This window comes from Nerophis ophidion, linkage group LG01 (assembly GCF_033978795.1).
Source record: "Nerophis ophidion isolate RoL-2023_Sa linkage group LG01, RoL_Noph_v1.0, whole genome shotgun sequence".
In the NCBI taxonomy this organism is placed as follows: domain Eukaryota; kingdom Metazoa; phylum Chordata; class Actinopteri; order Syngnathiformes; family Syngnathidae; genus Nerophis; species Nerophis ophidion.
Genome location: NC_084611.1, coordinates 72,257,575 through 72,274,795, shown reverse-complemented (window position 1 = coordinate 72,274,795; position 17,221 = coordinate 72,257,575). Strand labels below are relative to the sequence as shown.

General features: G+C 38.7%; 2 protein-coding genes across 3 annotated transcripts in view; both read right to left on the bottom strand.

Moving 5' to 3' along the window:
• Positions 1-748: 748 nt before the first annotated feature.
• On the bottom strand, positions 749-9,075 carry LOC133559071 (uncharacterized). Its single transcript, XM_061910422.1, has 4 exons — positions 8,871-9,075; positions 4,991-5,477; positions 2,648-2,763; positions 749-2,119 (listed from the first exon to the last, which is right to left on the bottom strand). The coding sequence occupies exons 2-4, from the start codon at positions 5,467-5,469 to the stop codon at positions 1,950-1,952; spliced, it is 765 nt and encodes a 254-aa protein (XP_061766406.1). The 5' UTR covers positions 5,470-5,477; positions 8,871-9,075; the 3' UTR covers positions 749-1,949.
• Positions 9,076-11,303: 2,228 nt separating this feature from the next.
• The window catches only part of rab11fip4b (RAB11 family interacting protein 4 (class II) b), a 45,225-nt gene continuing 39,307 nt past the window's right edge, over positions 11,304-17,221 (bottom strand). For both annotated transcript variants that reach the window (XM_061910377.1, XM_061910387.1), the window contains exons 12-13: positions 14,439-14,582; positions 11,304-12,817 (exon numbers count right to left, since the gene is read on the bottom strand). In XM_061910377.1, the coding sequence (XP_061766361.1) occupies positions 12,701-12,817; positions 14,439-14,582 (261 nt within the window). In that variant the 3' untranslated portion in view covers positions 11,304-12,700. The remainder of the gene's footprint in view (positions 12,818-14,438; positions 14,583-17,221) is intronic.

Here is a 17,221-nt window from a genome sequence, read left to right as displayed (position 1 = left end):
GGTAAACATCCAACAATAAGGCGAGATATTTCAGCAACACATTTGGAACACACTCTTGACAAATCTCTGAAAATGATCTAAAAATGTAATAATATGACACCTTGATTTATTCACAAGCTGAACATCACCATCTGGACAAAGCATCTGACAACATCTTCCACGCAGCCCAAACTGGTTTAGAAAAGCAGAATGACAGTGACAGGCCCTGTGTTTGCTAAGGCTGAGCACAGGAAGTTGAGCCAACCACAAAGCCTCGATCCTGTGCCAGGCTGACAAAACCGGTCATCAGTCACTAGACTAGATCATTCAAGATGCAACATGTAAGATCAAACAAGATGGAATAGTTGTTGGTGAATCACATCTAAGGAGAATTGCCGCTGATGCCCTGCAGCTTGTTTTATTGACGTCATCACCAAAAGCAGCGCTTTTTAGTACAAACACAGATCTTTTATTAATAAAAAAATCCACTGTTGTGTTGTTAGGAGGAGGATCAGAATAATTGCGATTGAAAGTGTGTTGGAAGTGTCCATTGGGACAACTAAAGAAAAGAACAATCACAGACATGCCCAAAATACAAGTGTAACTAAAAAAATTACAATATCGTGTTAAGGTTTGTTTATTCCAGCAATTAGATTTACAAGGTGAAACAAATATACTGTATGGCATTGGCTCATAACATGCAACTCAAGACATTTCAAAGTTTCTTTTGATATAATTTCAATGAAAACAGTATTGGCCCTCATGTGTGAGTGTGAATAGTTGCCTGTGTTGGCCCTGAGATGAAGTGGCTAAAGTGCTGTATATCACTCAGTGACATCGTCATACAGATAAAACAACTTAATAGCACCTCTTTCCAGATTAAATATATTGTGTGAATCAAGAGTAATCAAGCCAGATGATGCTAATATACATTCAATATCAACTTCCAAATAGTGGTCTGGGTGTTTATTGACTCAAAGGGGGAGCATAATTTCCATCTATAAAGAAGGTATGGCTTTTCTTATGGGGAAGGGCTGTCGTGTGTGTACAAATGCATTCTTCCAAAAATAAATCCTATAAAACTTATAAAAACGACATTGTAATAAACACTTCCATATTGTTTATAGAAATGCTAATGAAGTTGAGGAAAATTAATAAAATCTCATAGGCGCTTAGAAATATCATTCATCAATTTAGTCAAATGGTGACTGTGTACTTAGAAGGTTTTAATATGATGAAAACACCTTTAATGGTTATCATTAAGCCCTTTCCGAATGAACCTTGGGGGAAAAATGTAGTAAGTATGCAAGTGAGTCCTTGGAAATGAACCCACTCAACTCCCAACGCTGTCAGAAAAAGCTAAAAAGCTGCAACAGCTCTGCCATCTATCGGCCAGACATAGTCATTGCTACATAACACAAGACCTACTGACAAAGGCAATGACACAAAGGTTTGACCAACAGAACATTTGATTTATTCAGGTACTGAAACTGAAACCTTGGGTCAGAAGAACTCATGACTAACTGTGTCTGGATCTGAATTAAAGTGATTCACTAAAACTGACAGACCAAAAGAGCCTAAAAACAAATATTGCTATTACTGGTTGAAAAATTAAAATCACTTAACCCCACTAAAATAATTTAAAAAAAGACAGACTTAAAAGAGAAACATTCACAAATCACACTTACATCACAACATAGAAAAAACTATATAAAATCCTAATTTAAAGCCACAGCAAAATAAATCAATTGATGCCATAACAGCATGAATGTTTATTATAACCTTTTAATTTTCCCAAAGTATATACCTGCTAAGGTCAAAAAGTATCTTCCAAAACAAATATTCTAAGCATGTAAACTGACACGGAAACCCTTAATGGAAAATAACAACAATCACTGCACTTCCATTGAGGGCTAACAAGGCTGACCGAATTGAGCGATTGTGGAAGGAACACGGAATGTCTCTTTGGTTTACTCAACTGCGTCTGCAAACTGTTCAGGTTCTGCAGCGATTTCAGGGCAGTGCCACTGCAGGGGATGTGAATGGTGTATGGCTGGGCTGTAATTGGGTCCGATTCCCAAAGCCTCCCATTGATCCAGTGATAAACCCTGCAAAGTCAACTGCAGCACATCTTCTTGACCTGGAAGGAAGAACAATACCATCAAAACATTAGTTTGGCATGTTACATGAAAGCCTAACTTGCCATTAGTGCTGCTCTGACAGATGCTGATTTACATTTATGTCCAACTGCGGAGTTATAATATTTTCAAAGAAAAGTAAAGATATTGATTGAGGGAACTGTATTATGCATACATAATTAAATGCAAGGACAACAAAGAAAATGTATGTGAACAATGTCTCATAGCTGTGCAGCAAGTGCAAACCCTCAATCAAGTGTGCCCTGCCTCCAACTGTGTCACATTATTCATAAAATAAACAAGCATAAATAACAAATACAATCTGCTACGGTAAAGCAGTTACACATCACCATTGTAACATGGACAAATCATTGTTTCATAATCAACCAGGTGATCCCATGAATTAAATGAATACACAGAAAGCAACATTATCCATGTTAATCCACACAACTATTTCAGATGATCAACACATTGCATATTTTACAAATAATAAGATGGGTATTATTATTATAAGAAAAAATATTAATTACCAGAAGGTTGGACCCTGTTTTCCACATTGGCCTGGCAATCCTTTTCCCAATCTTCATCCTCGAGTGGCGGCGTCTTGTGCTGTGTTGGCTTCTCTGGACACGCGTGCAGTGAGTCTCTATAGAGGGCTTCTGATTATCATGTTGGACTAATCTCATTGATACTTGAGAAAATAACTGGCTATCAAGAGACTGCAATTCAAATAAAATAAACATGTAAAATGAGTGATCTTTGTCAGTGCCTGAAAGTGGTATTAGTCTATTATTTAACAAGGGACCGAGAGTCTCAGTATGTTTTAGATGGTACTTATATGTAGATACTAATTATGGGTGTGTGATGTTGCCGATAAAATTATTTGACCGACGATAAAGCTTTTAATAACATCGTTATGTTGTCATCATGCACGTTGATGACACATTCTAGCAGTGTCCCATAAATTTCACAGCGTCGATGTAATGTAGTGTTCTTGCGAGGGGCTTATGTTCCTCCACAGTGACGCTTCAAAATCAGTAATCTTCGCTTCCATTTTGCCAACAAAAACGTGTTTCTTACATGCACTATTATCACTGGAGGGTTAAAAGACTATGAATAGCAAAATCTGCTACAGTACACACCATAGGAGGATACAAAAACGGCATAAATTACCGCTAAGCTAAATCTCTTGAATAAACAAGCGTACTGTCTTATCTCTCCACATGGCGCTTCCTATACTGCAGCCTGACCCCATCACATATTTTTTTGTGTTTTTTATAATCAAAGCCTACAACACCTCCTAATTAGACATTTCTAAGCACAAAAATTACTAAATGGTCTAAAATTACCTATACTACAAATGGCATTGGCCACCAAATAAAACCAAACCAATGAGAGTACGATGTTTAGTATCATGGCCGCTAACTGCCTCAGCCTTAGGCAGCAATACTATATTAGAAGAAAAGCGTATAATGGTGACGAATGGGTGTTATTTTGCATCGAGAGGGCTGTCATGTTGAAAAATATATTTGGAAGGTCATAAACATTTTTTTATACTCTAACTATGAAAATATTTGATTAAGAAACGATGATTCTTACTTTATGGGAATTCATTGATCACGGTCATGTCCAGGAACAATTAAGAGTGACAAACAAGGGATTACGGTATAGTACGATACTACAATTATTAGACCAATATTTATCATAACCACAAAATCGTTTTTGGCATTTTTGTTATTAGTTACGAAATCAGGAAAAAAAATGCCAACAACATATTTTGCTTTTGTTTAGTTATTTGTCCCAATTTACTTTATTTTTAATGTTGTAATAAAAGACAATAAGGAATTAAAAAAAATATTAATTATCGTCACACTGCCATGCCATGTTTTTGTTGGGACTACAGATGTGATAAAAAAATGTTTTATTTAAAGATGATGAAAAAGTATGAATAATTAATAGGGCCAATAGTACCAATGTAACTACTTGGTATGCAAATTTGTAGTATCCAAACGAAACAAAAATCAGCTGCTTAATACATTTTTACAGACTTGTAGATTGATCCATGTTACAGCAAAAAGTAACTGACTATTAACAGTATATTAGCAAGTAGATTAATAATAATTGTAGGAAAATATTTAGAGCTGTCAAAATTAACGTGCTAACTCCCGTGATTATCACACAAAAAGTTATCGTATTAGTCAAAAACACACTTGGATTAATTAAATGTATTTTTGACGGTAAAAGCTTTTTTTATTTTTTATTTAACCGCTATATAGTCAGTAATCCAATCAATGCATACATCTGTACAAAATGATTGAGAAGACTCCCTGGAGTGATTACTGGCAAATTTCACTTCAAAATAAAGCCTGAAAAAACTTTAGATAATGCTGTTACCAGGTTTTGTGCAAAAAACTGGCATGCATTCAAGTAAAAGGTTTAAAAACGAGCCTGAAAGACATTCTGACAACAAAATTGCATCTGTGTACTGATATTACAATCTTTTCTTTAGCAAATCTTAATAACGCAAGTGGGTAATCACCCATGATTAATCATGACTAATCTAAACTCAAAAATGTGATTAATCAGATTTTAAAAATTAATCCCTGCGCACCCCTAAAAATAATACAACTGGAAATTACGCAATATGTTACCGCTAACAGCAGCAGCCAAATTAAGAACCTTTATAATCCATTTTAAAACAGTTCTATTATTATTTATATACCAAATAATTCATTGTGTATAACATTATCGCAAGAGGCTGCGATATATATCTTGATATGGCTTTGAGGCTATATTGCCCATCCTTACTACTCATATATGCCAGTATAAATACAATTAGCACCCACAAAGAAATAGTCAGAAAGGTGATGCACCTCTTCTTATAGCTGTTTTTCCTTCTCCATCTCAGGCTGCTTGCCCTGGTACTTGCAGGTGGGCTGGGTTCGTTTGCCGGTTGCTTAGAAGTGGACGATGCGTGGTCCTCTCTAGCGGTCCGGTTTACCAAGATGCCACTTGGAGCGCTGCTATGACTGCTTCTGCCAGGACCAATGATAGTTGAAAAGGTGCTCCTGTGTTTCCTCTTAGTCCTTGCAGGTGCTGCTTGTGTATCCTTGCCCTTAAAGCCATGGTTTAAAAGTCCATTAAGCATGTAGGGTGGTTTGGTGGCATTCGATTGGACCGGTTTTGACCTTTTTAGACGATTCGACCCAATACTTGTTCTCGATCGGTGGCCATTGCCAACAGAGGCTTCTTTCAGCAAACCTTCAGACTGGACATTTGGACCACTGGCACTACAGATGTTCTCATGGACTTCTTCTCTTCTGTCCACTATGTCTGTAGAGTACTGTGGCATTTTGATATCTGGAAGATAGTGGCACAGGGGTTAGTACGTGTGGCCCACAATACGAAGTTCCTGGGTTCGGGATCTTTCTGTGTGGAGTTTGCATGTTCTCCATGTAACTGCGTGGTTTCCCTCCGGGTACTTCAGCTTCCTTCTACCTCCAAAGACATGCACCGTGGGATAGGTTGATTGGCAACACTAAATTGGCCCCAATGTGTGAATGTTGTCTGTCTATCCGTGTTGGCCCTGTGATGAGGTGGCGACTTGTCCAGGGTGTACGCCGCCTTCCGTCCATGTGCAGCTGGGATAGGCTCCAGCACCCCTGTGACCCCTTAATGGGCCAAACAGTAGAAAATGGATGGATGGATAGTTTTCAAACGGGGGTTTGTATCAGGAAGATCACAGAGTGTGTTTTAAAGGCCTACTGAAATGAGATTTTCTTATTGAAACGGGGATAGTGGGTCCATTCTGTGTCATACTTGATCATTTTGCGATATTGCCTTATTTTTGCTGAAAGGATTTTGTAGAGAACATCGACGATAAAGTTCGCAAGTTTTGGTCGCTAATAAAGAAGCCTTGCCTGTACCGGAAGTAGCAGACGATGTGCGCGTGACGTCACTGGTTGTAGAGCTCCTCACATCCTCACATTGTTTACAATCATAGCCACCAGCAGCGAGAGTGATTCGGACCGAGAAAGCGACGATTTCCCCATTAATTTGAGCGAGGATGAAAGATTCGTGGATGACGATTGTGAGAGTGAAGGACTAGGAAAAAAAGAAAGAAAAAAAAGGCGACGTTGTTATTAGACACATTTACTAGGATAATTTAGGAAAATCCCTTATCTGCATATTGTGTTACTAGTGTTTTAGTGAGATTATATAGTTCCTGAAAGTCGGAGGGGTGTGGCCACGGGTGTGGTGACCGCCAGTGTCTCCGGTGGGAGGAGGTAATAGTCCGCAGCTGCAGGAGGACGCAGGCTCCGCTTATGTCTACGGTAAGAGCCGACTTATTAGCACAATTTTCTCACCGAAACCTGCCGGTTGACATGTGGTCGGGAACCATGTTCGCTTGGCCGCTCTGTTCCATAGTAAAGCTTCACCTTCGGGAATGTAAACAAGGAAACACCGGCTGTGTTTGTGTTGCTAAAGGCAGCTGCAATAAACCGCTTCCCACCTACATCTTTCTTCTTTAACTTCTCCATTATTAATTGAACACATTGCAAAAGATTCAGCAACACAGATGTCCAGAATACTGTGTAATTATGCAATTAAAGCAGACTACTTATAGCTTGTATCAGGCTGGAAGAACATGCCCGCTACAACCGGTGATGTCACGCGCACGCGTCATCATTCCGCGATGTTTTCAACAGGATACTTCGCGGGAAATTTAAAAATTACAATTTAATAAACTAAAAAGGCCGTATTGGCATGTGTTGCAATGTTAATATTCCTACTGAAACCCACTACTACCGACCACGCAGTCTGATAGTTTATATATCAATGATGAAATATTAACATTGCAACACATGCCAATACGGCCTTTTTAGTTTACTAAATTGCAATTTTAAATTTCCGGGGAGTTTCTTCTTGAAAACGTCGCGTAATGATGATGTGTACGCGTGACGTCACGGACTGTTAGGAAATATGAGCGCTGCACACACACAGAGCTAAAAGTCGTCTGCTTTAACGGCATAATTACACAGTATTTTGGAGATCTGTGTTGCTGAATCTTTTGCAATTTGTTCAATTAATATTGGAGAAGTCAAAGTAGAAAGTTGGAGTTGGGAAGATTTAGCCTTTAGCCACACAAACACACGGTGATTCCTTGTTTGAAATTCCCGGAGGTGAAACTTTACTATGGATCACAGCGGTCAAGCGAACATGGATCCCGACCGAATGTCAACCAGGTGGTTTCGGTGAGGAAATTGTGGTAAAAAGTCGCTTCTTACCGGAGATCAGCTGAGCTTGCCCTGTCCATAAGGCTGCCGTCGACTTCCCTGAGACACTGGCGTCAAGACACCCGTGGAATCACACTTCCGACTATCAGGTACTGTTAAATTCACTAAAACACTAGCAACACAATAGAGAGATAAGGGATTTCCCAGAATTATCCTAGTAAATGTGCCTAAAAACATCTGTATCGGTCCCAATGCAATCGCGTTTTTTTTTTTACTTGTTTTTTTTTTTCTAGTCCGTCGCTATCAATATTCTCAAACACGAATCTTTCATCCTCGCTCAAATTAATGGGGGAATTGTCGTTTCCTCGGTCCGAATACCTGTTTTTGTTGGAGGCTCCCATTAAAAACAATGTGAATATGTGAGCAGCCATCAACTTGTGATGTCATCGTCTGCGACTTCCGGTAAAGGCAGGGCTTTTCTGTTAGCGACCGAAAGTTGCGAACTTTATAGTGGATGTTCTCTACTAAATCCTTTCAGCAAAAATATGGCAATATCGCGAAATGATCAAGTATGACACATAGAATGGACCTGCTATGTCCGTTTGAATAAGAAAATCTCATTTCAGTAGGCCTTTAATAGTAGCCTATTTGAACGCAAGTACAATTACTGCGGCGTGCCTCAGGGTAGCTGTTTAGGTCCTTTACTTTTTATTATTTTTATTAATAAACTTATCATTGGCAAATTGTCACCTAGTTCCGGCTTTGGCACGCATATATGTGCACATATATGCGTGCCAAAGCCGGGACTAGGTGACAATTTGCCAATGATAACATCATTAGTCTTCTTTTGGGTATTTCAGAATATGGTTTGATTGATTGATACTTTTATTAGTAGATTGCACAGTTCAGCACATATTCCGTACAATTGACCACTAAATGGTAACACCCGAATAAGTTTTTCAACTTGTTTAAGTCGGGGTCCACGTTAATCAATTCATGGAACAAATATCTACTATCAGCATAATACAGTCATCACACAAGTTAATAATCATAGTATATACATTGGTCAGCCTAGTTTACAGTCAACCTCTCATTCACACAGTGTGAGGTGGGCGCCATCCATCCATTTCTTACCGCTTGTCCCTTTTGGGGTCGCGGGGGTGCTGGATTCGGGGGGTATCTAAATAATGGGCCCCCCAACAACTCTATGCAGGTACATTTACTAACACCTTTAAAGCTACATTTGACACCTTCAGAGCATGTTATTGATTTTAATGTTGAAATAGTGTGTCGTGTTTTCAGGAGTGTCTTTTGCTACCTCTTGACAATGAATGATGATTAGCCGCTAAGCTAAACGCTAAGCATGTGTTAGCCGAGTGATTGATAGCCTCGTCGTGTAAGGTAAAGGCCACAAAACGGTAAATAACACACAATCGAGTCAACCACGGGGGAATAAAGTTACTATTTTAATGATTCGATGTATATAAAGCATTACTTTAGTTTAATTGTGTCTCACCTGTGCTGCAGTTTGAAGTACGCCCCTCTGGGTTGGAATCGATGGTCAAATCAGTCACCGTGAGACAAGAAGTTCAACACTAGAGGGCGCCACAGCGGCGCCATGGTGGTACTTTTTTAATATATGTTTTCATTTATTTTATGGTTTATAGCAGTGGTCAGCAATCTTTTTGAAACCAAGAGCTACTTCTTGGGTACTGATTAATGCGAAGGGCTACCAGTTTGATACACACTTAAGTAAATTGCCAGAAATAGCCAATTTGCTCAATTTATCGTTAATAAATAAATCAATATATATATATATATATATATATATATATATATATATATATATATATATATATATATATAAAATGGGTATTTCTGTCCGTCATTCCGTCGTACATTTTTTTTTCCTTTTACGGAAGGTTTTTTTGTAGAGTTTAAATGATGAAAAAACACTTAATTGAACGGTTTAAAAGAGGAGAAAACATGAAAAAAATGAAAATTGAATTTTGAAACATAGTTTATCTTCAATTTCGACTCTTTAGAATTCAAAATTCAACCGAAAAAAATTAAGAGAAAAACTAGCTAATTCGAATCTTTTTGAAAAAAAAAAAAATATATATAATTTATGAAACATTAGTAATTTTTCCTGATTAAGATCCATCCATCCATGTTCTACCGCTTATTCCCTTTTTGGGGTCGCGGGGCCGCTGGCGCCTATCTCAGCTACAATCGGGCGGAAGGCGGGGTACACCCTGGACAAGTCGCCACCTCATTTTGATGACATGTTTTAAATAGGTTAAAATCCAATCTGCACTTTGTTAGAATATATAACAAATTGAATGTTGTCTGTCTATCTGTGTTGGCCCTGCGATGAGGTGGCGACTTGTCCAGGGTGTACCCCGCCTTCCGCCCGATTGTAGCTGAGATTGGCGCCAGCGCCCCCCGCGACCCCGAAAGGGAATAAGCGGTAGAAAATGGATGGATGGATGGATGGATGGACCAGGATATGTCTTCCAGAGTTTCCAGAACAAAAATTAAAAAAAAAATTCAAAATACTTTGAAATAAAATTAAAATTTGATTCTACAGACTTTCTAGATTTGCAAGAATATTTTTTATTTTATTTTAATCATAATTAGTTTGAGGAAATATTTCACAAATATTCTTTGTCAAAAAAACAGAAGCTAAAATGAAGAATTAATTTCAAATTTATTTATTATACTTTACAATAAAAAAAATTAATTTACTTGAACATTGTTTTAAATTGTCAGGAAAGAAGAGGAAGGAATTTAAAAGGTAAAAAGGTATATGTGTTTAAAAATCCTAAAATCATTTTTAAGGTTGTATTTTTTCTCTAAAATTGTCTTTCTGAAAGTTATAAGAAGCAAAGTAAAAATAAAAAAAATAATTTATTTAAACAAGTGAAAACCACGTCATTAAAATATTTTCTTGGATTTTCAAATTCTATTTGAGTTTTGTCTCTCTTTGAATTAATAATGTCGAGCAAAGCAAGATAAGCTTGTTAGTAAATAAAAAATAAAAAAAATAGAGACAGCTCACTGGTAAGTGCTGCTTTTTTGAGCTATTTTTAGAATAGGCCAGCGAGCGACTCATCTGGTCCTTACGGGTGACCTGGTGCCCACGGGCACCGCGTTGGTGACCCCTGGTTTATAGTGATTAAAATGCACTTTTTAAATCGTAGGCATACTTGCATAAATCAAGTACAAAACTAAATATTTGTTTTATAAAGAGAATGATCATTAATGTAGAATCAGCCTAAATGTGCATATTTATTTTGTATATATGTTTAATAAAACAAACAAAAATATCAATTTACTTGCTCGTTTGTAGATCACAAGACAACATTTACTTTATGTATTTTTTGTGACAAAGATTGGCGCCGTATTAGAAAGACTGTTGAGTTGTACACAACAATAATAATAAAATAAATATGCAAAACATTAGCATCAACCATAAATTTACATACATTTTTGAAAAATATTCCATTTGATATTAGCCTTTGCATGTATTCCTGATGTTAGGGTTAGGGACCAGTAAGTGCAAACCAGCACTGTAACCATTTTGATTTGTTTTAAAGTTAAAGTACCACTGATAGTCTCACGCACACACGCACACACGCACGCACGCACGCACGCACGCACGCACGCACGCACGCACGCACGCACGCACGCACGCACGCACGCACGCACGCACGCACGCACGCACGCACACACACACGCACACACACACGCACACACACACACACACACACACACACACACACACACACACACACACACACACACACACACACACACACACACACACACACACACACACACGCACACACGCACACTGTGGTAAAATTACTCTCTGCATTTGACCAATCCCCTTGTTCCACCCCCTGGGAGAAATAACTACTACAGAAAGAAAAACAACCAAAAGAAATAATGTGGCATTTTTTCATAGCTCAGTGTACCCCTTTAATTTCCTTAATTGTCCAAAAAGTGAAACCATTTGTTAGGCATAACAATTTATATTGCTCACTCACCATTATGATTAGTTTAGGAAGACAAATCATATAACTAATCATAAAACTAAAAATATGTGCACTTATGTTGAGCAATAACACAGAAATATAACAAACCCAACAGTGTTATACAGTTTGTTAGACTGACAAAGCGCTAAGTTTCATACAATGCAGTGTGCCAGTTGTCTATTTTTGGACACTTAAGCCATTTCTTGTTCTTTTCCTAATAACTTTGTAGAAAATAGAATCCAAACTGAACATGTTTACAAATGATCACTGTGTAAATACAATATGTACAAATCCAGAAACATGATTAAGACATACAATGTACGGTACTTTCATTATCAATGGACCTTACAAGAGCCGCCTGAAATTTTCTTCCCAAGGCACAGACAGAGAAATATGAGCCATGCAAAAGGGAAACAAAAGGTTTTGTGCAAGAAAGCAAAACTCAGGTTCCAGTTAATTACATAATACAGCATATTAAAGATGTACATTCATGTTATTGGAAAGTATCACAGGGTCATTTGCTTGCTAATGTTGTCTTTAGTACCAACAAAAAGAGGTTCCTTTCATGTATGCACACACAGGAACAGATAGTACTTCCTGTACATTTGTTTCATAACTTTCATGTGCAACATAGTTGCGCTTATTATTATTATTGCTGACAGCAGTGACACCTTTCAAGCATCGAAAGTGAGTTTAGAGACACTCCTTGGCTGCCGTGTCCCCTCCCTAAAGTGACGCATGATTAAACCTGACTCACAGAACAGTGACACAATGTCACTGCAAAGTTAATGGAAGACATGTTTTTAGGAGTAAACTGATATATTAGCTTAATTTGCAATTAGCAACTTCACCAAAACCCACCTCCAAATAGCGTAAATGAGCCATAGTCTCTCTTTCTCTCTCTCTCTCTGAACACTTTGTCGACTTTTCACAATCCGCTTTTCAAACATGTCGGTTCCAAGTGCATGAGTGGTAGTGTAGTGTTAGACTGGCACAAAGCCTTGTGGTTAGGTTGCTGTTCTGGTTGCCAAGCATCTCACAGTGTTTGCTTACACCAGGCTATAATGTCTCTCAACTGTTATCACAGCGCCCTGTGGGATAAGCTCTTCCAGTTTTTCCCGCCAGTGTGCACGTGTCGAGTGTCGTGTTTCCAGTCCCAAAGCGTTTCAAGCACGAGCACAAAAAGGTGACACTCCGTTTAGTTCAGCATACTCCCTTTAGATCTGTTGTCCAAACCACAGACAGCAGGGGGAGATGTTCTAGTGTTCTAATCAAGCTCCCCTCACTTCTGGGCGGACTCCAATGGCTAGGCCTTGATTTCCAAGATGGAAGGGTTGTGATCGAGGATGGCGAGGATGATTTTGTCCATGTACTGTCGCAGGCGCATGTTGATCTCCTCCTGCTCCTTCAGGGCTTCCATTAACTGTGGAAATAATGGCATATTAGCTTGTTTGATGACCCGGCATTTAAAGAAAAGCTGTTGATTCCATTCCAATTCAAGCGTGGGAGGTGAGTTGTGTGTAGGAAAAAGACCAAGTGATGATGCCCATATTGCGGAATAGAACAGCCAGATATACTGCATTATAATAACAACAAGACGCTGACGATGAAAGATATATATATATACATATATATATATATATATATATATATATATATATATATATATATATATATATATATATATATATATATATATATATATATATACACAAACCCCGTTTCCATTTGAGTTGGGAAATTGTGTTCGATGTAAATATAAACGGAATATAATGATTTGCAAATCTTTTTCAACCCATATTCAATTGAATGCACTACAAAGACAAGATATTTGATGTTGAAACTCAAACTTTTTTTTTTTGCAAATAATAATTAACTTAGAATTTCATGGCTGCAACACGTGCCAAAGTAGTTGGGAAAGGGCATGTTCACCACTGTGTTACATCACCTTTTCTTTCAACAACACTCAATAAATGTTTGGGAACTGAGGACACTAATTATTGAAGCTTTGAAAGTGGAATTCTTTCCCATTCTTGTTTTATGTAGAGCTTCAGTCGTTCAACAGTTCGGGGTCTCTGCTGTCGTATTTTACGCTTCATAATGCGCAACACATTTTTGATGGGAGACAGGTCTGGACTGCAGGCGGGCCAGGAAAGTACCCGCACTCTTTTACTACGAAGCCACGCTGTTGTAACAGGTGCGGTAGAAAACGGATCGATGGATTAAAAATACATGAGAATGTTTTATATTTTACAACGTTATTTTTAACACTCTGATTACCAGCGGAATTATTCATTACTTATCGTGTTAAGCCATGTCAACTAAGATTTATCTGAGAGCCAGATGCAGTCATCAAAAGAGCCACATCTGGCTCGGGAGCCATAGGTTCCCTAGCCCTGTTGTATAACATGCATACAAAGAAAACGTTTCCCATTGGGGAAACTGTAGCCACACCCCCTTGGGTAATATACTGACTGTACTTCCGGTGTTGTGACTTCTGTTTACAATCCGTCACGTCAAAATTATACTTCTTGCTGGCTACTAATAAATACTCTACAGCCAGTTCGGCAGTAGCAGCGTTTTGATTGTAATCATTCAAATATGATTACCAAAGTAGACAGCCGTCAACGTTATGGCTCACAGAGCGAACAGAGGGAATAGCGAGTAAGCTCACTAGCTGTTACCTCTACTAGATGGAGATTGCATACCACACCACAGTTTGAGAATCATCCATCCATCCATTTTCTTCCGCTTATTCCCTTTGGAGTTTGAGAATCACACTACTACATGTCATCGTCTGTTTATTCCTCTTAAAAAACAACAGAGTCGACAGATGGCCAAAATCTAACTAATTAGATTCTACTATGAAAATCCTTAACCGAAGACAGCTCTATCTAGTATATTGAACCAATTGTGATCCTGCCTGGAAACATACGCCATACCAGTATTTAATACTGCAAACTGCAGTGGTGAGGTGAACTGAACTGCTTGTGTAGATTCAGCCCAAAACTTCCATGAATCAGACACCATGTTGTGATTTTTACCTGGTCTCTGGAGGCGTTGTCTATCTCGGCAGCCAAAGACTGGGCTTTGGTTTGCGTGGCGAACAAATTCTTGGCTTCGTACAAGCTCAGGCTGAGAATCTGGCCGTTCAGCTCATCGTTCTGCTCCTTCAGCCTGTGGTTCTCCTAAAAGAGACAGTTAAGGAACAACCAGTGGTAAGGAATATGAAAAACTACAAATACAACTCCTAATTCAAAAGCTTCACTCAACCTACAAAACAAAACGCTGCTTGCACTTGGTAATCATCCAGCATCACAAGTGCTACTATGGCAACACCTACAGGACATGAAGCAGGTTATGAGTGTTACCCTGCATTGCCTGCTGGGTTATAAAAGCTCCATGGTGATGTTGCCTTTTTGAGCGCCAAACCTAGGTGAGTTTGCTTGCTCTTGCGTGTTTTATAGTTTCATTAGTAAGGGGACTGTAGCACTGAGGCCAGATCAGCTCGGGCGGTTTCACTCTACTCCACTGTGATTAGTAGTTATTATTGAGGGCACGGGGTCAAAGAAGCAATTTTACCATTAGACCGGGACAGAGCAAAGCCCCAGACAACCCAAGCTGCTGGAATTCAGGGGGAAGAAAGTCCTGGGACATAAATCGGTGAACACACACACACACGCACATAATGAGTTTTTCTCCCTTTCCAGGTTATTGTTGTTTGGATACCACAAAAATATAACAGTCCAAAACATAACAAAAAAAGGATGCAAGTAGCTGTGAAAATACAGTAATGAAGACATTAAATAACACTTGTAAAGGTGATCAGAGAGGACATCTAAACATAAACATTCTGTATAATCAATGTTTACTCAGCAACTGGTCTACACACTTCACTCGACAAACGACAAACAAAGCCTCATGGAACAAACTAGCATTGACTTTCATTTATTAAAATGTCAGAGTTATTATATCCTGTTTGGACAGGGATAGAAAGTACTGTTTTTTTTTTTAGGAAAATCAAGTTACATTTAAAAGCATGGGTGTAATTTTGCATGGGTTTTTCCCAATGCTACAGACCTACTGTAGTTATTAGTGATATGTATCATTTCATTAATCCATCCATCCATCCATTTTCTACCGCTTATTCCCTTTTGGGGTCGCGGGGGGCGCTGGCGCCTATCTCAGCTACAATCGGGCGGAAGGCGGGGTACACCCTGGACAAGTCGCCACCTCATCACAGGGCCAACACAGACAGACAGACAACATTCACACTCACATTCAAACACTAGGGCCAATTTTAGTGTTGCCAATCAACCTATCCCCAGGTGCATGTTTTTGGAAGTGGGAGGAAGCCGGAGTACCCGGAGGGAACCCACGCATTCACGGGGAGAACATGCAAACTCCACACAGAAAGATCCCGAGCCTGGATTTGAACCCAGGACTGCAGGAACTTCGTATTGTGAGGCAGACGCACTAACCCCTCTTCCACCGTGAAGCCCATTTTATTAATCATTTTGTGGAATTGATTGTTGATGAATCACATCTGAACGCAATAAAGGTCAAATGGATTGCACTACTTAAGAGAAACCAGCAGAGGCACTGCTGATTCAGTCTCTGCATAGTAGCGATGAAGTATTAATGATAAACGGCAGTAAAATGTTCAAGGCTTAGTAATACTGTTTTGTAAACCGTGATTAATTACCGTACTTTAATAAACTCACGGCTCTGCGATACCGCTTATTTCATGGAGAAGCAGCTTGTGCGCTAATCGATACATGTCAAATAGGGTGCCAGTCTCTAGCTTTTCTAAATGCTAATATAAATACGAGACATATGGTCAGAATGACATACTGCTAAATATATGAAGATCTATACACGGACGTGTATACAACAGGAAGTGAACCCACGTGATGTCACATAAACTGCAAGTGAAGCACGCCGTTTTGTCTTCATCATTATGAAACACTTGACCATTTAAACCGTAAAGTAGATATGTTTCTTCTGACAAGGAAAGTATATTACGTAGTTTTTTTTTTTTTTTTACTAAACCTTGGTTAACAGCTACCAGTTTGTGTATTAGCACTTTTTGAGCACATTCAACAATATTGTGATGTTAACAATAACCTTGACAAGGAACTTTTACATTGTTACTTCCCTACAGTAGTTTGTGGTCAAAATAAGTACATCTGAGAAGTAGTCAAAAATGAAAAGATACTTGATGGTCACCTAATGCAGTCTGGGTAGCGTTTACACTTGTATTTTTGACAGCAGACCAACTAATGCCCTTGGTTTTTGATTGATTGTAACTTTTAATAGTAGATTGTACAGTACAGTGCATATTCCGTACAATTGACCACTAAATGGTAACACCCGCATAAGTTAACATTTGCATTTAGTTGCGCCTCAGTTGGACTCTTTATACAACCTGCACATTGTCCGACATAACCTCCCGCACCTGACATGTGACGTCTTGCGACTCATACATTCGCAACAAATATAATATCAATTGTATAAAACGTCAAAAAGGTTCGCTGAAATGTGCTGCAAGAAGATGGCGTTTCAAACGGCATAATGATCAACAGGACCCCTTTGTTGAAAAGAGCCAGGCTTCTCTGCTTGCTTTTGATTTTTGGATGATTTTCACTCACCTTTCTGTCGGGTGTCTGTCTGGTTACAGTTGCATTTGGGAACATGTAGAAGAACTACAGTTCTCTTCCAGGTGTTGTCTCAAGTGTATGTAACCAGAAAGTTGTGTTTTCGGTGCTTAACAGAAGATTATTTGGTCCATTGTAGGGCTGGACAATCAATGAAATTTTGATTTTCT

Excerpts from the sequence above, each read along its gene's own strand:
- LOC133559071 (XM_061910422.1), bottom strand. The coding sequence starts at position 5,469 with ATGCCACAGTACTCTACAGACATAGTGGACAGAAGAGAAGAAGTCCAT. Across the intron at positions 2,764-4,990 it reads AAAAACAGCTATAAGAAGAG|AGACTCACTGCACGCGTGTC; the intron begins GTGCATCACCTT and ends AGCCCTCTATAG. Across the intron at positions 2,120-2,647 it reads AAACAGGGTCCAACCTTCTG|GTCAAGAAGATGTGCTGCAG; the intron begins GTAATTAATATT and ends TCTTCCTTCCAG.